This window comes from Lonchura striata, chromosome 36 (assembly GCF_050655825.1).
Source record: "Lonchura striata isolate lonStrDom1 chromosome 36, ASM5065582v1, whole genome shotgun sequence".
In the NCBI taxonomy this organism is placed as follows: domain Eukaryota; kingdom Metazoa; phylum Chordata; class Aves; order Passeriformes; family Estrildidae; genus Lonchura; species Lonchura striata.
The window spans coordinates 324,470-351,498 of NC_140738.1; the positions used below are offsets into that span (position 1 = coordinate 324,470).

The 27,029-nt window shown below is 43.8% G+C and overlaps 1 protein-coding gene across 1 annotated transcript; it reads right to left on the reverse strand.

The window, feature by feature from the left end:
• Positions 1–52: 52 nt before the first annotated feature.
• METTL3 (methyltransferase 3, N6-adenosine-methyltransferase complex catalytic subunit) lies at positions 53–23,349 on the reverse strand. The gene is made up of 11 exons (XM_085565381.1): positions 23,200–23,349; positions 21,893–22,164; positions 20,475–20,819; positions 18,345–18,520; positions 16,496–16,730; positions 13,330–13,517; positions 11,631–11,669; positions 11,381–11,489; positions 9,581–9,646; positions 5,512–5,624; positions 53–3,131 (listed from the first exon to the last, which is right to left on the reverse strand). Exons 1-11 carry the CDS (start codon positions 23,300–23,302, stop codon positions 3,020–3,022), a joined length of 1,758 nt encoding a protein of 585 aa, XP_085421507.1. The 5' UTR covers positions 23,303–23,349; the 3' UTR covers positions 53–3,019.
• Between the last annotated feature and the right edge of the window lie 3,680 nt (positions 23,350–27,029).

Sequence of the window (27,029 nt, forward strand, 5' to 3'; positions counted from 1 at the left end):
GGCATCCAGACCCATTTTCCCCCTTTTTTCCCCCAAAAAAACCACGCCAGCCTTTCCTTGCAAATCCTTTTATTTCCACGCTGCCCCAAACCCCAAAAATTCTCTAAAAAACCCAAAAACCACCCAAAAAAATCTCTAAATAATAACAAATACCCTGTAAAAACAAAAAAACCACAAAATAATTAAAAACCCCCAAACTTCCCCCCAAAAAATTAAAAAAAACCCAAAACAACCCCTCAAAAAAACCCAAAAAAATATAAATACCAAAAATAAAATAAAATAAATCCCTAGGAAAAAATGTCAAGAAAAAACCCAAAAAACAAAATAAAACTCAAACATTAAAAAATCCTAAAAATGACAAAGAAACAAAAAAAATACTCAAAAAAGCCCCAAAAAAAAAACCAAACAAAAAAACCCTAAAATAACAAAAAAACCAAATAAAAGACAAAAAAATCCAAATAAAAATCCCTAATAAAAACCAAAAAAAACCACAAAAAAACACTTTAAAAAACCAAAAAAACCCAAATAAAACCCAAAAAAACCCAAATAAAACCCAAAAAAACCCTAAAAAGCCCAAATAAAAAGCTTAATGAAAACAAAAAAAACCTAAAAAAACCCCAAAAAACGAAAAAAAATTCTAAAAAATCCAAATAGAAATCCCAAATTGAATCCCCAAATGAACCCAAATAAGTTTTTTTAAAATCCCCAAAAAACCCAAATAAAACCCAAAAAACCTCAAATAAAAACCCAAATAAAACCCATAAAAACCCCAAAAAATTGCTAAAAAATCCAAATAAAACCCTAATTAAAAACTCTTTAAAAAAATCCTAAAAAACCCAAATTAAACCCAAAAAAACCCTAAATAAACCCAAAAACAAATCCAAAAAAGAAAAAAAGCCAAAAAAATGGCTAAAAACCCCAAATAAAACCCCAAATAAAACCCCAAATAAAATTCCTAAAACCCAAAAAAACCCAAAAAACAAGAAAAAACCCAAAAATTGCTAAAAACCCCAAATAAAACCCAATAAATATTAAAAAAACCCAAATAAATGCTTAAAAACCCAATTTAAAACCCAAAAAAAATCCCAATTAAAACCCAAAAAAATTCCAAATAAAACCCCAAAAAAATCCCAAAACCCTGAAAAAGGCCCAAAAAAAAGAAAAAAAAACAAACAAAAAATGGCTAAAAAACCAAAATAAAACCCCAAAAAAATTCCAAATAAAACAAAAATAAATCCCCAATAAAACAAAAAAAAAATCCCAAATAAAATCCTGAATAAGACCCAAAAAAACCCCAAATAAATGGAAAAAAAAATGGCTAAAAAACCAAAATAAAACCTCAAAAAAATCCCAAATAAATCCCAAATAAAACCCCAAATAAACTGAAAAAAACAGAAAAAAAACCCCAAAAAATTGCTAAAAAAGTCAAATAAAACCCCAAATAAAACCCCCCAAAAAAAACCCAAAAATTGCAAAAAAACCCAAACAAAACCTCAAATAAAACAAAAAAATGCCAAATAAAATTTAAAAAAAATCTCAAATAAGACCCCAAACAAACCCCAAAAAAAAAGAAAAGAAAAACCCAAAAAATGACTAAAAAAATCAATAAAACCTCAAATAAATCCCAAATAAAACCCCAAAAAAATTTCAAATAAAATCCAAATAAATCCCAAATAAAAGCCTGACTAAGACTCAAAAAAAACCCCAAATAAATGATAAAGAAAAGGCTAAAAAAACCAAATAAAACGCAAAAAAAATCCCAATTAAAACGCAAAAAAAATCCCAATTAAAACCCAAAAAAATCCCAAATAAAACCCTGAATAAGACCCTCAAAAATACCCAAAAAAATGAAAAAAGAAAAAAACAAAAAAATGGCTAAAAATACAAAATAAAACCCCAAATAAAACCCAAAAAAATTCCAAATAAAACCCAAATAAATCCCAAATAAAACCGTGAATAAGACCCCCAAAAAAAACCCAAAAAAATGAAAAAACAACCCAAAAATATGGCTAAAAATACAAAATAAAACCCCAAAAAATTCCAAATAAAATCCAAATAAATCCCAAATAAAAGCCTGAATAAGACCCAAAAAAAAACCCAAAAAAAGAAAAAAAAACAAAAAAAATGACTAAAAAAACCAAATAAAACCCCAAATAAATCCCAAAAAAACCCCTGAATAACACCAAAAAAAACCCCAAAAAAATGAAAATAAAACCCCCAAAAAATTAGTAAAAAACAAAAAAAAACCCAAATAAATCCCAAATAAAAGCCTGAATAAGACCCAAAAAAAAACCCAAAAAAAATGAAAAAAACCCCAAAAAAATTACTAAAAAAATCAAATAAAACCCAAATAAATCCCAAATAAAGGCCTGAATAAGACCCAAAAAAAACCCCCAAAAAATGAAAATAAAAACCAAACAAAACCCCAAATAAATCCCCAAAAAAAAACCCTGAATAACACCGAAAAAAACCCAAAAAAAAAGAAAATAAAAACCAAAACAAATGACTAAAAAACCAAATAAAACCCCAAATAAATCCCAAAAAAAACCCTGAATAAGACCCAAAAAAAACCCCAAAAAAATGAAAATAAAACCCCAAAAAAATTAGTAAAAAACCAGAAAAAAACCGAAATAAATCCCAAATAAAAGCCTGAATAAGACCCAAAAAAACACCCGAAAATAATGAAAATAAAAACCAAACAAAACCCCAAATCCCCAAAAAAACCCCTGAATAAGACCCAAAAAAAACCCAAAAAAAAGAAAATAAAAACCAAAAAAAAAAGACTAAAAAACCAAATAAAACCCCAAATAAATCCCAAAAAAAACCCTGAACAAGACCCAAAAAAACCCCCAAAAAATGAAAATAAAAACCAAAAAAAATGACTAAAAAACCAAATAAAACCCCAAATAAATCCCCAAAAAAAAAATGAACAAAACGCCAAATAAATGCATAAAAACCCCAAATAAAACTCACAGAAAAGCCCCGAATTAACGCAAAAAATCCCAAATAAATTCGGCGTTCAGAGGTTCTTGGGCTTGGCGATGACGCCGTCGGGGTAGTGCTGCTTGAACCGCGCCACCACGTCGGGGTCCAGCAGGTGGATCCCGTCCAGCTGGTTCCCCAGCGTGATCCTGAGGGAAAAAAAACAAAATAATTTAATTTCAGACCCAAAAAACTCGAGTTCAGCCATCAAAAAAAAAATCCCGTTAAAAAATGGCAAAAAAATTAAAAAAAAAACACAAAAAACACGGATTTCTGGCCCGAAAAATCAAAAAAAAATCAAATTTCAGACTTGGAAAAATCAAGTTCAGTCATCAAAAAAAAAATCACACCAAAAAAACCAAAAAAAACGAATTTCAGTCCCGAAAAACCCCAAAAAAAGCAAATTTCAGACCCAAAAAACTCAAGTTCAGCCATCAAAAAAAATCCCCAAAGAAAACCCAAAAAAAATCAAATTTCAGACCCAAAAAACTCAAGTTCAGTGATCAAAAAAAATCCCCAAAAAAAACCCCAAAAAAAATCAAATTTCAGACCCAAAAAACTCAAGTTCAGTGATCAAAAAAAAAATCCCAAAAAAAACCCCCAAAAAAATCAAATTTCAGACCCAAAAAACTCAAGTTCAGTGATCAAAAAAAATCCCAAAAAAAAACCCAAAAAAAAATCAAATTTCAGACCCAAAAAACTCAAGTTCAGCCATCAAAAAAAAAAATCCCATAAAAAAATTGCAAAAAAATACCCACAAAAAAACCGATTTTCAGTCCCGAAAAACCCCAAAAAATATCAAATTTCAGACCCAAAAAAATCAAGTTGAGCCATCAAAAAAAAATCCCGTTAAAAAATGGCAAAAAAATCCAAAAAAAAACCACAAAAAACACAAATTTCTGGCCCGAAAAATCAAAAAAAAAAATCAAATTTCAGACCCAAAAAAATCAAGTTCAGTCATCAAAAAAAAATCCCCCAAAAAAAGTTGCAAAAAACCCCACAAAAAAAGCGAATTTCAGTCCTGAAAAACCCCAAAAAAATCAAATTTCAGACCCAAAAAACTCAAGTTCAGCCATCAAAAAAAAATCCCCCAAAAAAATCCCGTAAAAAATCGCAAAAAAAACCGAATTTCAGTCCCGAAAAGCCCCAAAAAAAACCCAATTTCAGTCCCAAAAAATCCAAATCTAGTTAACAAAAAAAATCCCACAAAGAATCCCCAAAAAAAACACCAAAAAAAACCAAATTTCAGTCTCAAAAAACCCCAAAAATTCCAAATTCAGTCATTAAAAAAAATCCCAAAAAAATCTAAAAAAAGACACCAAAAAAAACCCGAAAACCCCCAAATTTCAGTCCCAAAAAACCCAAAAAATCCAAATTCAATCACTAAAAAGAATCCCCTTTAAACTCCTCCAAAAATCCTCTAAAAGTCCCTCAAAATCCCCTTTAAACCCCTGAAAAACCCCCCAAAAAAATCTCCAAAAAATCCCATTTAAACCCCTAAAAAAAATTCCATTTAAATTCCCCAAAATCCCTGTTAAAATAAAAAAAAAAATCCCCTTTAAATCCCAAAAAAAAAAATCCAAAAATCTCATTTAAATCCCAAAAAAACCCCAAAAAATCCCCAAAAAAATCCCCCAAAAAAACCCCAAAAATCCCATTTAAACCCCTAAAAAAATCCCATTTAAATTCCCCAAAATCCCTGTTAAAATAAAAAAAAAAAAATCCCCTTTAAATCGCAAAAAAAATCCAAAAAAATTCATTTAAATCCCCCAAAAAAACCCCAAAAATTCCCCTTTAAATCCCCAAAAAAAACCCCAAAAATCCCCTTTAAATCCCCCAAAAAAACCCCCAAAAATCCCATTTAAACCCCTAAAATAATCCCATTTAAGTTCCCCAAAATCCCTGTTAAAATAAAAAAAAAAATCCCCTTTAAATTGCAAAAAAATCCAAAAAAACTCATTTAAATCCCCCAAAAAAACCCCAAAAATTCCCCTTTAAATCCCCAAAAAACCCCCAAAAAATCCCCTTTAAATCCCCCCAAAAAAACCCCAAAAATCCCATTTAAACCCCTAAAAAAATCCCATTTAAATTCCCCAAAATCCCTGTTAAAATAAAAAAATCCCCTTTAAATCTCAAAAAAACCCCCAAAAAATCCCCTTTAAATCCCCCCCAAAAAAAACCAAAATTCCCATGTAAATCCCATTTAAATCCCCTTTAACCCCCCCAAAAAATCCCCTAAAAGCCCCCAAAAATCCCATTTAAACCCCTAAAATAATCCCATTTAAATTCCCCAAAATCCCTGTTAAAATAAAAAAAAAATCCCCTTTAAATCCCAAAAAAAATCCAAAAAAACTCATTTAAATCCCCAAAAAACCCCCAAAAAATCCCCTTTAAACCCCCAAAAAAAACCCCAAAAAATCCCCAAAAAAATCCCAATTAAATCCCCTTTAATCCCCCAAAAAAACTCCAAAAAAAAACCAAAAAAATCCCCTTTAAATCCTCCAAAATTCCCATTAAACCCCGATTTACCAGTTGGGCTGCACGTTGTGGGGGCGCCCGAAAAGTTCGATTTTCCTCGTGCCGGGCGACAGCCGCTCGATCATCCCGTAGATCTCGTCGGGTTTGTGGCTGGTGGAGCGCACCTGCAAAAAACCAAACAAAAAAAAAAAAAGTTTTACCTTTTCCTCCGTTTTTTGCCTTTTTTTTTTGCTATTTTCTGCTATTTTTCGCCCTTTTTTTGCTCTTTCTTTCTTGGTTTTGCTGCGTTTTCTGAGGGGGTTTTTGGTTTCCCGCCGTTTTCTGAGGGGATTTCGTTTTCCCGCCTTTTTTCCTGAGGTATTTTCTTCATTTTTCACCATTTTATGAGGTAAATTCCACATTTTTCACCATTTTATGAGGTAATTTCCTCATTTTAACCATTTCCTGAGGTATTTCCCTCATTATTCACATTTTTCTGAGGTAATTTCCTCATTTTTTCCCATTTTCTGAGGGGATTTCGTTTTCCTGCCTTTTTTTCTGAGGTATTTTCCTCATTTTTCACCATTTTATGATGTAAACTCCACATTTTTCACCATTTTATGAGGTAAATTCCACACTTTTCACCATTTTATGAGGTAATTCCCTCATTTTAACCATTTCCTGAGGTATTTCCCTCATTATTCACATTTTTTCTGAGGGGATTTCGTTTCCCTGCCTTTTTTTCTGAGGTATTTTCCTCATTTTTCACCATTTTATGAGCTAATTTCCTCATTTTTCTCCCTTTTCTGAGGTAATTCCCTCATTTTTCTCCTTTCCTGACATAATTCCCTCATTTTAACCATTTCCTGAGCTATTTCCCTCATTATTCACATTTTTCTGAGGTAATTTCCTCATTTTTTCCCATTTTCTGAGGGGATTTCGTTTTCCCGCCTTTTTTCCTGAGGTATTTTCCTCATTTTCCACCATTTTATGATGTAAATTCCACATTTTCCACCATTTTATGAGGTAAATTCCACACTTTCCACCATTTTATGAGGTAATTTCCTCATTTTAACCATTTCCTCAGGTATTTCCCTCATTACTCACATTTTTCTGAGGTAATTTCCTCATTTTTTCCCATTTTCTGAGGGGATTTCGTTTTCCCGCCTTTTTTTCTGAGGTATTTTCCTCATTTTTCACTATTTTATGAGGTAAATTCCACACTTTTCACCATTTTATGAGGTAATTCCCTCATTTTAACCATTTCCTGAGCTATTTCCCTCATTATTCACATTTTTCTGAGGTAATTTCCTCATTTTTTCCCATTTTCTGAGGGGATTTCGTTTTCCCGCCTTTTTTTCTGAGGTATTTTCCTCATTTTTCACCATTTTATGAGGGAAATTCCACATTTTCCACCATTTTATGAGGTAAATTCCACACTTTTCACCATTTTATGAGGTAATTACCTCATTTTAACCATTTCCTGAGGTATTTCCCTCATTATTCACATTTTTCTGAGGTAATTTCCTCATTTTTTCCCATTTTCTGAGGGGATTTCATTTTCCCGCCTTTTTTCCTGAGGTATTTTCTTCATTTTTCACCATTTTATGAGGTAAATTCCACATTTTTCACCATTTTATGAGGTAATTCCCTCATTTTAACCATTTCCTGAGGTATTTCCCTCATTATTCACATTTTTCTGAGGTAATTTCCTCATTTTTTCCCATTTTCTGAGGGGATTTCGTTTTCCCGCCTTTTTTCCTGAGGTATTTTCTTCATTTTTCACCATTTTATGAGGTAAATTCCTCATTTTTCACCATTTTATGAGGTAATTTCCTCATTTTAACCATTTCCTGAGGTATTTCCCTCATTATTCACATTTTTTCTGAGGGGATTTCGTTTGCCCGCCTTTTTTTCTGAGGTATTTTCCTCATTTTTCACCATTTTATGAGCTAATTTCCTCATTTTTCTCCCTTTTCTGAGGTAATTCCCTCATTTTTCTCCTTTCCTGACATAAATCCCTCATTTTAACCATTTCCTGAGGTATTTCCCTCATTATTCACATTTTTCTGAGGTAATTTCCTCATTTTTTCCCATTTTCTGAGGGGATTTCGTTTTCCCGCCTTTTTTCCTGAGGTATTTTCCTCATTTTTCACCATTTTATGAGGTAAATTCCACATTTTCGACCATTTTATGAGGTAAATTCCACACTTTTCACCATTTTATGAGGTAATTCCCTCATTTTAACCATTTCCTGAGCTATTTCCCTCATTATTCACATTTTTTCTGAGGGGATTTCGTTTGCCCGCCTTTTTTTCTGAGGTATTTTCCTCATTTTTCACCATTTTATGAGCTAATTTCCTCATTTTTCTCCCTTTTCTGAGGTAATTCCCTCATTTTAACCATTTCCTGAGGTATTTCCCTCATTATTCACATTTTTCTGAGGTAATTTCCTCATTTTTTCCCATTTTCTGAGGGGATTTCGCTTTCCCGCCTTTTTTTTCTGAGGTATTTTCCTCATTTTTCACCATTTTATGAGGTAATTCCCTCATTTTAACCATTTCCTGAGGTATTTCCCTCGTTATTCACATTTTTCTGAGGTAATTTCCTCATTTTTTCCCATTTTCTGAGGGGATTTCGTTTTCCCGCCTTTTTTCCTGAGGTATTTTCTTCATTTTTCACCATTTTATGAGGTAAATTCCACATTTTTCACCATTTTATGAGGTAATTCCCTCATTTTAACCATTTCCTGAGGTATTTCCCTCATTATTCACATTTTTCTGAGGTAATTTCCTCATTTTTTCCCATTTTCTGAGGGGATTTCGCTTTCCCGCCTTTTTTTTCTGAGGTATTTTCCTCATTTTTCACCATTTTATGAGGTAAATTCCACATTTTTCACCATTTCATGAGGTAATTCCCTCATTTTTCTCCTTTTCCTGAAATAATTTCCTCATTTTTACCATTTTCTGAGCTATTTCCCTCATTTTTCTCCCTTTTCTGAGGTAATTTCCTCATTTTTCCCATTTTCTGAGGGGTTTTTTGGTTTCCCGACGTTTTCTGGGTTTAAATCCTGAGGATTTTGGGGTTAAACCCCCAGATTTTGGGGTTAAATCCTCATTATTTATGTTTTAACCCCCAGATTTTGGTTTTAAATCCCACATTTGCAGATTTAAAACCCCAGATTTTGGGGTTAAATCTCCAGATTTTTGGTTTAAATGCCCCAATTTTGGGTTTAAATCCTGAGGATTTTGGGGTTAAACCCCCAGATTTTGGGGTTAAATCCTCTTTTTTATGTTTTAACCCCCAGATTTTGGGTTTAAATCCCACATTTACAGATTTAAAACCCCAGACTTCGGGTTTAAATGCCCCAATTTTGGGTTTAAATCCTGAGGATTTTGGGGTTAAACCCCCCAGATTTTGGGGTTAAATCCTCATTTTTTATGTTTTAACCCCCAGATTTTGGGTTTAAATCCCACATTTGCAGATTTAAAACCCCAGATTTTGGGTTTAAAACCCCAGACTTCGGGTTTAAATGCCCCAATTTTGGGTTTAAATCCTGAGGATTTTGGGCTTAAACCCCCAGATTTTTGGTTTAAATGCCCCAATTTTGGGTTTAAATCCTGAGGATTTTGGGGTTAAACCCCCAGATTTTGGGGTTAAATCCTCTTTTTTATGTTTTAACCCCCAGATTTTGGGTTTAAATCCCACATTTGCAGATTTAAAACCCCAGACTTCGGGTTTAAATGCCCCAATTTTGGGTTTAAATCCTGAGGATTTTGGGGTTAAACCCCCAGATTTTGCGGTTAAATCCTCATTTTTTATGTTTTAACCCCCAGATTTTGGGTTTAAATCCCACATTTGCAGATTTAAAACCCCAGACTTCGGGTTTAAATGCCCCAATTTTGGGTTTAAATCCTGAGGATTTTGGGGTTAAACCCACAGATTTTGGGGTTAAAACCCCCAGATTTTGGGCTTAAACCCCCAGATTTTTGGTTTAAATGCCCCAATTTTGGGTTTAAATCCTGAGGATTTTGGGGTTAAACCCCCCAAATTTGGGTGAAATTTCCCAAAATCAGGGGGTTAAAGGGGGGGTTTCGGGGCGGGGTTTTTGGGGTGAAACCCCGCGGATTTGGGGTCTCACCTCGGCCACGATGACGTCACAATCCAGGCCCCGGTTGAAGCCTTGGGGGTTCCCCTTCACCCCCACCTGTGGGAGGTGAAAATTTGGGGGGTCCCAAAACCCCAAAATCCCCCAAATCTGCCCCAAAATACCCCGAACCCCTGAATCTGTCCTTAAAAACCCCAAATCCCCAAAATCTGCCCCAAAATCTGCCCCAAAATCCCCAAAATCTGCCCCAAACCCCCAAAATCTGTCCCTAAACACCCAAAATCCCCAAAACCCACCCCAAAATCCCCAAAATCTGCCCCAAAATATTCCAAACCCATAAATCTGTCCCTAAACACCCAAAATTCCAAAAATCTGCCCCAAACCCCCAAAATCTGTCCCTAAACACCCAAAATCCCCAAAACCCACCCCAAAATCTGCCCCAAAATATTCCAAACGCATAAATCTGTCCCTAAACACCCAAAATTCCAAAAATCTGCCCCAAAATATCCCAAATCCCTAAATCTGTCCATAAATACCCAAAATCCCCAAAATCTGCCCCAAAATACTCCAAACTGATAAATCTGTCCCTAAACACCCAAAATTCCCAAAATTTCCCCCAAAATATCCCAAACCCCCAAAAACTGCCCGTAAATATCCAAAATCCCCAAAATACCCCAAACCCCCAAAATCTGCCCCAAAACACCCAAAATTCCCAAAATCTGCCCCAAAACCCCCCAAATTCTCACCAAGGCCCCCAAAATCCCCAAAATCTGCCCCAAAATCTGCCCCAAAATTCCCAAATTCCCCTGGGACTTGCGGTCGGTTTTGGGGTGAATATTTGGAATTTTTGGGGTGAATATTTGGGATTTTTGGGGTGAATATTTGAGATTTTTCAGTTCAATATTTGGGATTTTTTCGTGTCAATATTTGGGAAATTTTGGGGTGAACATTTGCGATTTTTTGGTGCGAATATTTGGGATTTTTGGGATGAATATTTGGGATTTTTGGGGTCGATATTTTGGATTTTTTGAGGTCGATATTTGGGATTTCTAGGTTGTCAATATTTGGGATTTTTTGAGGCGAATATTTGGGATTTTTGGGGTCGATATTTGGAATTTTTGGGGTGGATATCTGGGATTTTTGGGGTCGATATTTGGAATTTTGGGGTCAATATTTGTGATTTTTAAGGTGAATATTTGGAAATTTTTAGGGTGAACATTTGGAATTTTTGGGGTGGATATTTTGGATTTTTGGGGTCAATATTTGGTATTTTTGGGGCAAATATTTGGGATTTTTGGGGCGGATATTTGAAATTTTTGGGGTAAATATTTGGTATTTTTAGGGCGGATATTTGAAATTTTTGGGGTAAATATTTGGTATTTTTGGGGCAAATATTTGGTATTTTTGGGGCGGATATTTGAAATTTTTGGAGCGGATATTTGGGATTTTTGGGTTCAATATTTGGGATTTTTTCAGTGGCTATTTGGGAATTTTTGGGGTGAACATTTGAGATTTTTGGGGCGAATATTTGGAATTTTTGGGGTGGATATTTTGGATTTTTGGGGCGAATATTTGGGATTTTTGGGTTCAATATTTGTGATTTTTTTCAGTGGCTCTTTGGGAATTTTTGGGCTGCACATTTGGGATTTTCGGGGCGAATAGTTGGTATTTTTGGGGCGGATATTTGAAATTTTTGGGGCTGATATTTGGGATTTTTGGGTTCAATATTTGGGATTTTTTTCAGTGGCTCTTTGGGAATTTTTGGGCTGCACATTTGGGATTTTCGGGGCGGATATTTGGGATTTTTGGGGCGAATCTGGGGGATTTTGGTACCAGGCAATGCTCCTTGCCGTGGTTCAGCCAATGCCCCGTCCGGCCCGTGCGGATGATTCGCTGCAGCTGATTCGTCTTCACCCAAATTATTTCATCCACGCGCTCGTACCTGCCCCAAATTTGGGAAATTTTGGGGTTTTTGGGGTTTTTAACAATTTTTGCAGTTTTTTTCAGGGTTTTTTTGGGGGGGTTTTGGAGGTTTTTTTGGGATTTTTTGGCGTTTTTTTGAATTAAAAAATTAAAAACTCACCCCCAGAGGTTGAGGCACTCGCGGCCCAGCTCCATTGCCCTGGAATGGGGGGAAAAAATGGGATTTTGGGGGAGAAAAAATTGGGATTTTGAGGGGAAAATTGGGATTTTTGGGGAGAAAATGGGGATTTTGAGGGGAAAATTGGGATTTTGGGGGAGAAAATTGGGGGTTTTGGGGGGGAAATTCGGATTTTGAGGGAAAATTGGGTTTTGGGGGAAAAGATTGGGATTTTTGGGGAAAAGATTGGGATTTTGGGGGGAAAATGGGATTTTTGGGAAGGGAAATCGGATTTTGGGGGGAAAATTGGGATTTGAGGGGGAAATTTGGGAATTTGGGGGAAAAATTTGGATTTTGGGGGGAAAATTGGGACTTTGGGGGGGAAATTGGGATTTGAGAGGGAAAAATTGGGATTTTGAGGGAAAATTGGGGTTTTGGGGGAAAAGGTTGGGATTTTGGGGGAAAAACTGAGTTTTTGAGGGAAAAAATTGGGGTTTTGGGAGGAAAATTGGGATTTTGGGCAGGGAAATTGGGATTTGGGGGAAAAAATTGGGATTTTGGGTCACTATGGGTTTGAAATAAATCCCCACACTTTGGAGGTGAATCTTGGGATTTTTGGGGTGAATATTGAGGTTTTTGGGGTGAATATTGGGGTTTTTGGGGTCGCTATGTATTTGGGGCAAATCCTGGGGCTTTTGGTCAAAAATCTCGTGATTTTTGGGGCGAATCTCGGGGATTTTGGGGTGGTTATGTGTTTGAAATAAATCCCGACAGATTTGGGGTGAATTCTCAGAGTTTGAGCGTGAATTCTGAGGGTTTTTGGGGTGAATTTCAGGGTTTTTGGGGTCGCTATGGATTCGGGGTAAATCCTGGGGGTTTTGCTCAAAAATCTTGTGATTTTTGGGGGAAATCTCAGGGTTTTTGGGGTCTTTATGGGTTTGGGGTAAATCCCAACAGATTTGGGGTGAATCCTCAGGGTTTGGGCGTGAATTCTCGGGGTTCTTGGGGTGAATATTGCGGTTTTTGGGGTGAATATTGGGGTTTTTGGGGTCACTATGGATTCGGGGTAAATCCTGGGGGTTTTGCTCAAAAATCTCATGATTTTTGGGGGAAATCTCGGGGTTTTTGGGGTCCTTATGGGTTTGGGGTAAATCCCAACAGATTTGTGGTGAATTCTCAGAGTTTGAGCGTGAATTCTGAGGGTTTTTGGGGTGAATATTGGGGTTTTGGGGGTCGCTACGTATTCGGGGTAAATCCTGGGGGTTTTGCTCAAAAATCTCGTGATTTTTGGGGGAAATCTCGGGGTTTTTGGGGTCTTTATGGGTTTGGGGTAAATCCCAACAGATCTGAGGTGAATCCTCAGAGTTTTGGCATGAATTCCGAGGGGTTTTGGGGTGAATATTGGGGTTTTTGGGGTCGCTACGGATTCAGAATAAATCCTGGGAGTTTTGGTCACAAATCTCATGATTTTTGGGGGAAATCTCGGGGTTTTTGGGGTCCTTATGGGTTTGGGGTAAATCCCAACAGATCTGAGGTGAATCCTCAGGGTTTGGGCGTGAATTCTCGGGGTTTTTGGGGTGAATATTGAGGTTTTTGGGGTGAATTTTGGGGTTTTTGGGGTCGCTACGGATTCGGGGTAAATCCTGGGAGTTTTGCTCAAAAATCTCGTGATTTTTGGGGCAAATCCGGGGGATTTTGGGACCTGCCAGTGACCCAGAGGAAGAGGAATCCCTCGTCCTGCAGCACGGGGATGTTGAGGCGCCGCATCTCGTCGTCCGTCAGCGTCCCGTAGGGCAGCTCCATGTGGATGTCCCAGGGCGGGTCCGCCATCACCACGGCGAACTTGCCCAGGATGGACACGTCCAGGTAGCGGATGTCGCAGCAGATCCACTGAAAAAACGGGGCAAAAACGGGGAAAAACGGTTAAAATGGCGAAAAATGGTGAAAAATGGCAAAAAACGGCAAAAAAACAGCTAAAAAGGGGAGGAATTGGGTCAGAAATGGTGTCTCAGGAACTTGCCCAGGATGGACACGTCCAGGTAGCGGATGTCGCAGCAGATCCACTGAAAAAATGGGGCAAAAACGGGGAAAAACGGTTAAAATAGCAAAAAACGTCGAAAAACGGCAAAAAACGGCAAAAAAACAGCTAAAAAGGGGAGGAATTGGGTCAGAAATGGTGTCTCAGGTGATTGACCAGGTTGGACACGTCCAGGGAGCCGATGTCGCAGCAGATCCACTGAGAAAATGGGGCAAAAACGAGCGAAAACGGTTAAAATGGCGGAAAACTGAGAAAAACGGCAAAAAACGGCAAAAAACGACAAAAAACAGCTAAAAAGGGGAGGAATTGGGTAAGAAATGGTGTCTCAGGAGGTTGTCCTGGAGGGATGTGTGCAGGGAGTGGATGTCGCAGCAGATCCACTGAAAAAACGGGGTAAAAACGAGCAAAAACGGTTAAAATGGTGAAAAATGGTGAAAAATGGCGAAAAACGGCAAAAAACGGCAAAAAAACAGCTAAAAAGGGGAGGAATTGGGTCAGAAATGGTGTCTCAGGTGATTGACCAGGATGGACACGTTCAGGTAGCGGATGTCGCAGCAGATCCACTGAGAAAATGGGGCAAAAACGAGCAAAAACGGTTAAAATGGCGAAAATTGCAAAAAATAGCAAAAAACGGCGAAACCGGCAAAATAACACCTAAAAAGGGAAGGAATTGGGTCAGAAATGGTGTCTCAGGTGATTGACCAGGTTGGACACGTCCAGGTAGCGGATGTCGCAGCAGATCCACTGAAAAAACGGGGCAAAAATGAGCGAAAACGGTTAAAATGGCGGAAAACTGAGAAAAACGGCAAAAAACGGCAAAAAACGACAAAAAACAGCTAAAAAGGGGAGGAATTGGGTCAGAAATGGTGTCTCAGGTGATTGACCAGGTTGGACACATCCAGGTAGCGGATGTCGCAGCAGATCCACTGAAAAAACGGGGCAAAAACGAGCGAAAACGGTTAAAATGGCGAAAAATGGCGAAAAACGGCAAAAAATCACCTAAAAATCCCCAATAATAGAATAAAAAATCTCCATTAATAGAATAAAAAATCACCATTAAGATAATAAAAAATCGCCATTAATATACTAAATAACCCCCATTAATAGAATAAAAAATCACAATTAATAGAATAAAAAATCGCCATTAGCATAATAAAAAAAATCCCCAATAATAGAATAAAAAATCTCTATTAATATACTAAATAATCCCCATTAATAGAATAAAAAATCGCCATTAATAGAATAAAAAATCCATCATTACCAGAATAAAAAATCACCATTAACAGAATAAAAACCCCCCATCAATACACGAAATAACCCCCGTTAACACACTAAAAAACCACCATTAACATAATAAAAAATCCCCATTAATAGAATAAAAAATCACCATTAATTGAATAAAAAATTGTCATTAACATACTAAATAATCCCCATTAATAGAATAAAAAAACCCCAAATAATAGAATAAAAAACCCCCAATAACAGAATAAAAATCCCCCATCCATACACTGAATAACCCCCGTTAACACACTAAAAAACCACCATTAACATAATAAAAAACCACCATTAATAGAATAAAAAATCGCCATTAATTGAATAAAAAATCCACCATTAACATAATAAAATAACCCCCAATAACAGAATAAAAAACCCCCACCCATACACTAAATAACCCCCGTTAACACACTAAAAAACCACCGTTATCAGAATAAAAAAAGTCATTAAAACAATCTCCATTAATATACTAAATAATCCCCATTAATAGAATAAAAAATCTCCATTAATAGAATAAATAATGCACATTAGTAGAATAAAAAATCTCCATTAATACACTAAATAATCCCCATTAATAGAATAAAAAATCACCATTAATAGAATAAAAAATCCCCATTAACATAATAAAAATCCCCAATAATAGAATAAAAAATCTCCATTAATATACTAAATAATCCCCATTAATAGAATAAAAAATCCCCATTAATAGAATAAAAAACCGCCATTAACATAATAAAAAATTCCCAATAATAGAATAAAAAATCTCTATTAATATACTAAATAATCCCCATTAATAGAATAAAAAATCACCATTACTTAAATAAAAAATCCCCATTAATAGAATAAAAAATCCCCATTGATTGAATAAAAAATCACCATTATCATAATAAAAAATCCCCACTAATAGAATAAAAAATCGCCATTAATAGAATAAAAAATCACCATTAATAGAATAAAAAATCTCCATTACTATACTAAATAATCCCCATTAATAGAATAAAAAATCTCCATTACTTAAATAAAAAATCCCCATTAATAGAATAAAAAATCGCCATTAATTGAATAAAAAATCACCACCAATAGAATAAAAAATCCCCATTAATAGAATAAAAAATCACCATTAATAGAATAAAAAATCCACCATTAACATAATAAAATAACCCCCAATAACAGAATAAAAACCCCCCATCCATACACTGAATAACCCCCATTAACACACTAAAAAACCACCATTAACATAATAAAAAACCACCATTAATAGAATAAAAAATCGCCATTAACATAATAAAAAATCACCATTAATTGAATAAAAAACCACCATTAATAGAATAAAAAATCGCCATTAATTGAATAAAAAATCCCCATTAATAGAATAAAAAACCGCCATTAACATAATAAAAAATCCCCATTAATAGAATAAAAAACCCCCAAATAATAGAATAAAAAACCCCCAATAACAGAATAAAAATCCCCCACCCATACACTAAATAACCCTCATTAACATACTAAAAAACCACCGTTATCCGAATAAAAAACATTATAAATTTATCCTCACCTGCGGCGGGAAGAGGCGGTCGGCGCCGGCGTCGGGCGGGGCGGGGCCGCGGGGCGGCGCGGGGGGCGTGGCCTGCGCGGGGGGGCGTGGCCTCGCGGGGGCGTGGCCTCGGGGGGGCGTGGCCGCGCAGGTGTCAATCTCGTAGTGGACGTACTTGCAGGTGTCCATGTGGAAGCAGGTGTTGAGGAAGGAGCAGTCGCCCAGAGACTCGTCCGTGTGCTTGTTGATGATGCGGCTGCGGGCGGGTTTTGGGGGGAATTCGGGGGGAATTGGGAAATTGGGGGAAAAATGGGGGTTTGGGGGGATAAATGGGGTTTTGGGGGAAAAAATGGGGTTTTGGGGGGAAAAATGGGGGAGAAAATGGGATTTTTGGGGGAATAAATGGGATTTTTGGGGGGAAAAATGGGGGAGAAAATGGGGTTTTTGGGGGAATAAATGGGGTTTTTGGAGGAATAAATGGGGTTTTTAGGGGGAAATAATGGGGGTGTTTTGGGGGAAAAATGAGATTTTTGGAGGAAATAAATGGGGTTTTTAGGGGGAAATAAATGGGGTTTTTAGGGGGAAAAATGGGAATTTTTGTGGAATAAATGGGGTTTTTAGGGTGAAATAAATGGGATTTTTGGGGGGAAAAATGGGGGAGAAAATGGGATTTTTGGGGGGAAAAATGGGGGAGAAAATGGGGTTTTTGGGGGGAAAAATGGGGGAGAAAATGGGATTTTTGGGGGGAAAAATGGGGGAGAAAATGGGGTTTTTGGGGGGAAAAATGGGGGAGAAAATGGGATTTTTGGAGGAATAAATGGGGTTTTTAGGGGGAAAGAAATGGGGGTTTTAGGGGGGAATAAATGGGGTTTTTAGGGGGAAAGAAATGGGGGTTTTAGGGGGGAATTAATGGGGGTTTTAGGGGGGAATAAATGGGGTTTTTAGAGAGAAATAAATGGGGTTTTTAGGGGGAAAAATGGGGTTTTTGGGGGGAAAAATGGGGGAGAAAATGGAATTTTTGGGGGAGAAAATGGGATTTTTGGGGGAATAAATGGGGTTTTTAGGGGGAAAGAAATGGGGGTTTTAGAGAGAAATAAATGGGGTTTTTAGGGGGAAATAAATGGGGTTTTTAGGGAGAAAAATGGGAATTTTTGAGGATTAAATGGGGTTTTTAGGCGGGAATAAATGGGGATTTTAGGGGGAAAAGTGGGCATTTTAGAGGAAATAAATGGGGTTTTTATGGGGAAATAATGGGGGAGTTTGGGGGGAAAAATGGGATTTTTGAGGAATAAATGGGGTTTTTGGGGGAATAAATGGGGTTTTTGGAGGAATAAATGGGGTTTTTAGGGGAAAAGAAATGGGGGTTTTAGGGGGGAATAAATGGGGGTTTTAGGGAGAAATAAATGGGGTTTTTAGGGGGAAAAATGGGAATTTTTGAGGAATAAATGGGGTTTTTAGGGAGAAAAATGGGAATTTTTGAGGAATAAATGGGGTTTTTAGGGGGAAATAAATGGGGTTTTTAGGGGGGAATAAATGGGGTTTTTGGGGGGAAGAATGGGATTTTTGGAGAAAATAAATGGGGTTTTTAGGGGGAAATAAATGGGGTTTTTAGCAGGAAATAAATGGGGTTTTTAGGGGGAAATAAATGGGGTTTTTGGGGGGAAGAATGAGATTTTTGGAGGAATAAATTGGATTTTTGGAGGAAATAAACGGGGTTTTTGGAGGAAATAAATCACCGCAAAACGCAAGAAAATCACCCCAGAAATCTAAATTAAACCCCAAAAAATCCCCAAAAAAATTCCATATAACGCCCCGAAAACCCCCAATAACCCCCCCGAGATTCTCAATTAAATATGCAAATGATCCTGACCGGAAGTGGAGGCGCCGGCAGGGCCGCTCGCCGCCCGAGGCCTTGACGCACTCCTCGGTGGTGCCGTGGTCGCAGAACTCCTGCACCTGGGCGCGCCCGCGCGACCGGAACTTCTCCACGATGGACTGCTCCTTGGCCGTGGTGGTGTTCAGCAGCTCCAGGATCTCCTGGCTCACCTGCGCCCAGGTGCGCCCGCCGTGGTGGGAAACCGCGCCCACCCGGCCGGAAACCCCGCCCACGACCTTTAAACCCCGCCCACCAGGGGATAAACCATGCCCGTTTGCCATTAAACCCCGCCCGTTAGCTCCAGACCCCGCCCACGTCCCTTAAACCCCGCCTACCAGGATTAAACCCCGCCCATTGCATTAAACCCCGCCCACCACCCTTAAACCACGCCCATTTGCCATCAAACCCCACCCACCAGTGTTAAACCCCACCCATTTGTCATTAAACCCCACCCATCATTGTTAAACCCCACCTATTTGTCATTAAACCCCGCCCACCAGTGTTAAACTCCGCCCATTTGTCCTTAAACCCCGCCCACCTGAATTAAACACCGCCCATTTGTCATTAAACCCCGCCCACCTGCATTAAACCCCGCCCACCAGGGTTAAACCCCGCCCACCTTCATCAAACCCCACCCACCAGTGTTAAACCCCGCCTATTTCTCATTAAACCCCGCCCATCATTGTTAAACCACGCCCATTTGTTATTAAACCCCGCCCACCTTCATCAAACCCCGCCCACCAGTGCTAAACCCCGCCTATTTATCATTAAACCCCGCCCATCACTGTTAAACCCCGCCCACCTGAATTAAACCCCGCCCATTTGCCACCAAACCCCACCCACCTGAATTAAACCCCGCCCACCAGGGTTAAACCCCGCCCACCTTCATCAAACCCCGCCCACCAGTGTTAAACCCCGCCCACCTGCATTAAACCCCGCCCACCATGGTTAAACCCCGCCCACCTTCATTAAACCCCGCCCATTTGTCATTAAACCCCGCCCACCACGGTTAAACCCCGCCCTCCTCCTTAAAACGCCGCCATTTTGAAATGCCACCATCTTGAAATGCGGCCATTTTGATAGTCCGCCATTTTCAAACTCCATCTTAAAACCTCGCCATTTTGCAACTCCGCCATTTTGAAACTCCACCATCTTAAAGTCTCACCATTTTGAAATGCCACCATCTTAAAACTCCGCCATCTTGAAAACCCGCCATTTTGAAACTCCGCCATCTTAAAACTCCATCTCAAAACTCCGCCATCTTGAAACTCCACCATCTTAAAACGCCCCCATTTTGAAACTCTGCCATTTGAAACTCCACCATCTTGAAACCCCAACATTTTAAAAATCCACCATCTTAAAAGCCTGCCATTTTGCAACTCCGCCATCTTGAAACTCCTCCATCTTAAAACTCCATCTCAAAACTCCGCCATTTTGAAACTCCGCCATCTTAAAACTCAGCCATCTTGAAGTACCACCATCTTAAAACTCTGCCATCTTAAAACCCCGCCATTTTGAAACTCCACCATATTAAAACTCTGCCGTTTTGAAACTCCATCTTAAAACCCCGCCATTCTGCAATTCCGCCATTTTGAAACGCTGCCATTTTGCAACTCCGCCATCTTAAAACCCAGCCATTTTGAAACTCCGCCATCTTGAAACCGTGATATTTTGCAATTCCACCATCTCAAAACTCCATCTCAAAACCCCGCCATCTTGAAACTCTGCCATCTTAAAACCCCGTCATTTTGCAACTCCGCCATTTTGGAACTCCACCATCTTGAAACCCCGCCATTTTGCAACTCCGCCATCTTAGAACCCTGCCATTTTGAAATGCCAGCATCTTAAAACTCCGCCATCTTGAAACCCCACCATTTTGCAACTCCACCATTTTACAACTCCATCTCAAAACCCCGCCATTTTGCAACTCCGCCATCTTAAAACTCCATCTTAGAACCCCGCCATTTTGAAACTCCGCCATCTTGAAACCCCGCCATTTTGCAACTCCGCCATCTTAAAACTCCGCCATCTTAAAACTCCACCATCTTGAAACCCCGCCATTTTGCAACTCCGCCATCTTGAAACCCCCCCAAACCCCTCCCACCTTTCCCCAAATCCCCTCACCTTCTTGCTCTGCTGCTCCTTGGTGGACTGCTGGCTCAGCAGGCTCTCGATCTCCAGATCCACGTCCGACGCCGACGCCGCCGCCGCCGCCCGCCGGCACCGCTTGGCCGCCTCCTTCCCTTCCCCGGCGCCACCGGCCGGCTCCGCCTCGCGCCGGCGCCCCCCGCCCGGCGGCGGTGGCGGGGCGGCGGCGGCGGCGGCCATGGCGGCCAGCTTGGAGTGGTCGGCGCAGGTGACGAGGGCGGGGCCGTCGTGCAGCAGCCCCCGGCGCACCTCGATCAGCTCCTGCGCCGCGAACTTGTGCAGGAGGCTCTCCACCGCCCGCAGCGTCACCTGCGCGTCGCCCTGCGGGGGGGGGCGGCACACCTGGGCACACCTGGGCACACCTGGGTATGGGGGGGGACGCACCTGGGGATAGCTGAGGTGGTGGTGGGTACCAGGTGTGTGGCCAGGTGAGTGCCCAGGTGTATTGCCAATACCCAGGTGAGTGCCCAGGTCTGTCCCACCTGTCCCAGGTGTGCCCCCAATGCCCAGGTGACCCCAGGTGTGTCCAGGTGTGCCCAGGTGAGTGCTCAGGTGAGTACCCAGCTGTGCCCAGGTGTGTTCAGGTGTGCCCAGGTGTATGCCCCACACCCAGGTGAGTGCCCAGGCATACTCAGGTGTGCCCAGGTGAGTGCCCAGGTATGGCCAGGTGCCCCCAGGTGTACTCAGGTGTGCCCAGGTGAGTACCCAGCTGTGCCCAGGTGTGCCTAGGTGTATCCCCATGTGCCCAGGTGTGCCCAAGTGTACTCAGGTGTGCTCAGGTGTGCATAGGTGAGTACCCAGGTGTGTCCCACCTGTCCCAGATGTACCCAGGTGTGTTCTCCATGCCCAGGTGAGTGCCCAGGTATGCCCAGGTGCCCCCAGGTGTACTCAGGTGTGCCCAGGTGAGTACCCAGGTGTGTCCCACCTGTCCCAGGTGCGTTCCCCATGCCCAGGTGTGCCCAGGTGAGTGCCCAGGTGTACCCAGGTGTATCTCCCACACCCAGGTGAGTACCCAGGTGCCCCCAGGTGTGCCCAGGTGTATCTGCCAATGCCCTGGTGAGTGTTCAGGTGTGCCCAGGTGCCCCCGGGTGTGTCCAGGTGAGTACCCAGGTGTGTCCCACCTGTCCCAGGTGTGTTCCCCATGCCCAGGTGTGCCCAGGTGAGTGCCCAGGTGTACCCAGGTGTATCTCCCACACCCAGGTGAGTACCCAGGTGCCCCCAGGTGTGCCCAGGTGTATCTGCCAATGCCCTGGTGAGTGTTCAGGTGTGCCCAGGTGCCCCCAGCTGTGCCCAGGTGAGTACCCAGGTGTGTCCCACCTGTCCCAGGTGTGTTCCCCATGCCCAGGTGAGTGCCCAGGTGCCCCCAGGTGCCCCCGGGCGCCCCCCACACCTACCCCGGCGATGGCGCTGCGGATGGCGGCGGCGTCGGCGGGCAGGGGCGTGGCCAGGTCGGACAGGTGCAGCAGGAGGCGCCGCTCCAGCGCCGGGTCCGGCTCCGGGGGATCCCCCGGGACCCCCTCGGGACCCCCGGCCGGGGAGGGGGCGGAGCCGGGGGCGGGGCCGAGCGAGGCCACGCCCCCCTGGGCGGGGCCCGAGGGGGCGGGGCCCGAGGGGGCGGGGCTGGAGGTGCGGGGGGGCGTGGCCAGGGAGAGGTCATGGCAGGGGTCTGTGGGGGGTAATTAGCACCTAATTAATGCACGTGACTAATTACCTCTGTGGCTTAATTCGCATCTATTCTTAATTACACTTTAGTTCTTAATTAACCCCTATTTTTGATTACCCCCGGTTGTTAATTAACCCCTTAATTTCCCCTTCCCCCTCATTAATGCCTTTAATTACCCCTCATTAACTCCTTGATTACCCCTCGTTAACCCCTTTAATTACCCTTCCCCCGTCATTAGCCCCTAATTCCCCCTCATTAACCCCTAATTACCCCTTCCCCCTCATTAACCCATTTAATTACCTCTTCCCCCTAATTAACCCCTACCTTTCCCTAATTACTCCTCATTAAACCTTTAATGACTCTTTCCCCATTAAACCCCTTTAATTATCTCTTTCCCCCTCATTAACCCCATTAATCACTCTTTCCCCCTAATTACCCTTGCTAATTACCCCTTCCCCCTCATTAACCTCCTAATTATCCTTCCCCCCCTCATTAACCCCATTCCTTAACCCGTTCCCCCTCATTACACGCATTAATCATTCTTTCCCCCTAATTACCCCTGCTAATCACCCCTCCCCCCCTCATTAACCTCCTAATTACCCCTAATTACCCCATTAATTACCCTTCCCCCCGCCATTAACCCCTAATTACCCCTAATTACCCCATTCATTACCCTTCTCCCCCCGCCATTAACCCCTAATCACCCCTAATTACCCCATTAATTACCCTCCCCCCCGCCATTAACCCCTAATTACCCCTGATTACCCCATTAATTACCCTCCCCCCCGCCATTAACCCCTAATTACCCCTAATTACCCCATTAATTACCCTCCCCCCCGCCATTAACCCCTAATTACCCCTAATTACCCCATTAATTACCCTTCCCCCCCGCCATTAACCCCTAATTACCCCTGATTACCCCATTCATTACCCTTTCCCCCGCCATTAACCCCTAATCACCCCTAATTACCCCATTAATTACCCTCCCCCCCGCCATTAACCCCTAATTAACCCATTAATTACCCTCCCCGCCCTCACCCGCGGCTCCCAGCGGGTCCCGCTTGCGGCGGCGCCGCAGCCGCTCCCGCAGCGAGTCCAGCTGCTTCTTGTGGGCCTGGATGGAGCTCCACGTGTCCGACATGGCGCCGGAGCCGCCGCTCGCCGCCCGCGGCCCGCGGAACCGGGAGCGCCCGGAAACGGAGGGAAACGGGGCCGGGAAGCCGCCGCCGCCATGATGAGTGTGGGCAGCGCCGCTTGTTTTAATGGGGACAGCCGCCATTTTGAGTGCTGGCAGCCGTTTTAACAGGAAACGCCGCCATTTTGCGTGCTGGCACCCGCCGGTATTTCCGTTGTGGCCGCCGCCATTTTGGTGACGGGCAGGTTCTACTGGCAGCCGCCGCCATTTTGCGTGCTGGCACTGTCGTAATTTCCGCTGTTCCCGCCGCCATTTTGCGTGCTGGCAGCACCCGCCCTCATTCAGGATTTCCACACAAAGCGGCGGCTTTAAAACCGCGCAATTCCCGTCCCGCCGCTCCCACGGACACCGCGCCCCTCCCGCCTTTCAATCATTTTAATTCGAACCCGAACAGCGGCGATTTGGCGCCCCGGTGAGGGCAAAGCGGCGAGCGCCGCCATTTTGACTACGGGCAGGTTCTCATGGCAACCGCCGCCATTTTGCGTGCTGGCACTGTCGTTATTTCCGCTGTTGCCGCCGCCATTTTGAGTTCAGGCACCCGCCATTACTTCCGCTGTTCCCGCCGCCATTTTGCGTGCTGGCAGCACCCGCCCTCCCTCACCATTTCCATTCAAAGCGGCGGCTTTAAAACCGCGCAATTCCCGTCCCGCCGCTCCCACGGACACCGCGCCCCTCCCGCCTTTTAATCCCTTTATTCCAAACCCGAACAGCGGCGGTTTGGCGCCCCGGAGAGGGCAAAGCGGCGAGCGCCGCCATTTTGACTACGGGCAAACTCCCAAGGGAACCGCCATTTTGGCGACGGGCAGATTCCCATGGCAACCGCCGCCATTTTGCGTGCTTGCAGCACCCGCCCTCATTCACGATTTCCACGCAAAGCGGCGGCTTTAAAACCGCGCAATTCCCCTCCCGCCGCTCCCACGGACACCGCGCCCCTCCCGCCTTTCAATCATTTTAATTCGGACCCGAACGGCGGCGGTTTGGCGCCCCGGTGACGGCAAAGCGGCGAGCGCCGCCATTTTGACTACGGGCAGGTTCTCATGGCAACCGCCGCCATTTTGCGTGATGGCATCCGCCATTATTTCCGTTGTGGCCGCCGCCATTTTGGTGACGGGCAAGTTTTACTGGCAACCGCCGCCATCTTGCGTGCTGGCACTGTCGTTATTTCCGTTCTTGCTGCCGCCATTTTGCGTGCTGGCACCCGCCATTATTTCCGTTGTTAGTGCCGCCATCTTGAGTACTGGCAGAGCCTTTTAATTTAAACGGGGAACGCCGCCATTTTGAGTGTTGGCACCCGCCATTATTTCCGCTGTTCCCGCCGCCATTTTGCGTGCTGGCAGCACCCGCCCTCATTCACGATTTCCACGCAAAGCGGCGGCTTTAAAACCGCGCAATTCCCCTCCCGCCGCTCCCAGGGACACCGCGCTCCTCCGGCCTTTTAATCACTTTAATTCGGACCCGAACGGCGGCGGTTTGGCGCCCCGGTGACGGCAAAGCGGCGAGCGCCGCCATTTTGACTACGGGCAGGTTCTCATGGCAACCGCCGCCATTTTGCGTGCTGGCACCCGCCATTATTTCCGCTGTTGCCGCCGCCATTTTGGTAACGGGCAGGTTCTACTGGCAACCGCCGCCATTTTGCGTGCTGGCACTGTCGTTATTTCCGCTGTTGCTGCCGCCATTTTGAGTGCTGGCACCCGCCATGACTTCCGCTGTTGCCGCCGCCATTTTGCGTGCTGGCAGCGCCCGCCCTCCCTCACGATTTCCACGCAAAGCGGCGGCTTTAAAAGCCCAAAATTCCCCTCCCGCCGCTCCCGCGGACACCGCGCCCCTCCGGCCTTTTAATCCCTTTATTCCAAACCCGAACAGCGGCGTTTTGGCGCCCCGGTGAGGGCAAAGCGGCGAGCGCCGCCATTTTGGCTACGGGCAGGTTCTTATGGCAACCGCCGCCATTTTGCGTGCTGGCACTGTCGTTATTTCCGCTGTTGCTACCGCCATTTTGAATACTGGCAGCGCCCGCCCTCCCTCACGATTTCCACGCAAAGCGGAGGCTTTAAAAGCCCGAAATTCCCCTCCCTCCGCTCCCACGGACACCGCGCCCCTCCCGCCTTTCAATCATTTTAATTTGGACCCGAACGGCGGCGATTTGGCGCCCCGGTGAGGGCAAAGCGGCGAGCGCCGCCATTTTGACTACGGGCAAACTCCCAAGGGAACCGCCATTTTGGCGACGGGCAGATTCCCATGGCAACCGCCGCCATTTTGCGTGCTGGCAGCGCCCGCCCTCCCTCACGATTTCCACGCAAAGCGGCGGCTTTAAAACCGCGCAATTCCCGTCCCGCCGCTCCCACGGACACCGCGCCCCTCCGGCCTTTCAATCCCTTTATTCCAAACCCGAACAGCGGCGTTTTGGCGCCCCGGTGAGGGCACAGCGGCGAGCGCCGCCATTTTGACTACGGGCAAGCTCCGAAGGGAACCGCCATTTTGGTGACGGGCAGGTTCTCATGGCAACCGCCGCCATCTTGCGTGCTGGCAGCGCCCGCCCTCCCTCACGATTTCCATTCAAACCGGCGGCTTTAAAACGGCGCAATTCCCCTCCCGCCGCTCCCACGGACACCGCGCCCCTCCCGCCTTTTAATCCCTTTATTCCAAACCCGAACAGCGGCGGTTCGGCGCCCCGGAGAGGGCAAAGCGGCGAGGGCCGCCATTTTGACTACGGGCAAACGCCCAAGGGAACCGCCATTTTGGCGACGGGCAGATTCCCATGGCAACCGCCGCCATTTTGCGTGCTGGCACCCGCCGTTATTTCCGCTGTTCCCGCCGCCATTTTGAATACTGGCAGCACCCGCCCTCATTTACGATTTCCACGCAAAGCGGCGGCTTTAAAACCGCGCAATTCCCGTCCCGCCGCTCCCACGGACACCGCGCTCCTCCGGCCTTTCAATCATTTTAATTCGAACCCGAACGGCGGCGATTTGGAGCCCCGGTGAGGGCAAAGCGGCGAGCGCCGCCATTTTGGTGACGGGCAGGTTCTCATGGCAACCGCCGCCATTTTGCGTGCTGGCACTGTCGTTATTTCCGCTGTTGCCGCCGCCATTTTGAGTTCAGGCACCCGCCATGACTTCCGCTGTTCCCGGCGCCATTTTGCGTGCTGGCAGCGCCCGCCCTCCCTCACGATTTCCATTCAAAGCGGCGGCTTTAAAACCGCGCAATTCCCGTCCCGCCGCTCCCACGGACACCGCGCTCCTCCGGCCTTTTAATCCCTTTATTCCAAACCCGAACAGCGGCGGTTTGGCGCCCCGGAGAGGGCACAGCGGCGAGCGCCGCCATTTTGACTACGGGCAAACTCCCAAGGGAACCGCCATTTTGGCGACGGGCAGATTCCCATGGCAACCGCCGCCATTTTGCGTGCTGGCAGCACCCGCCCTCATTCAGGATTTCCACACAAAGCGGCGGCTTTAAAACCGCGCAATTCCCGTCCCGCCGCTCCCAGGGACACCGGGCTCCTCCGGCCTTTCAATCATTTTAATTCGAACCCGAACAGCGGCGATTTGGCGCCCCGGTGACGGCAAAGCGGCGAGCGCCGCCATTTTGACTACGGGCAGATTCCCATGGCAACCGCCGCCATTTTGCGTGCTGGCACCCGCCATTATTTCCGTTGTTGCCGCCGCCATTTTGGTAA

Excerpts from the sequence above, each read along its gene's own strand:
- METTL3 (XM_085565381.1), bottom strand. The coding sequence starts at position 23,302 with ATGTCGGACACGTGGAGCTCCATCCAGGCCCACAAGAAGCAGCTGGAC. Across the intron at positions 13,518-16,495 it reads ACCGCCTCTTCCCGCCGCAG|TGGATCTGCTGCGACATCCG; the intron begins GTGAGGATAAAT and ends CCGTTTTTTCAG. Across the intron at positions 5,625-9,580 it reads GTGACGTCATCGTGGCCGAG|GTGCGCTCCACCAGCCACAA; the intron begins GTGAGACCCCAA and ends GGTTTTTTGCAG.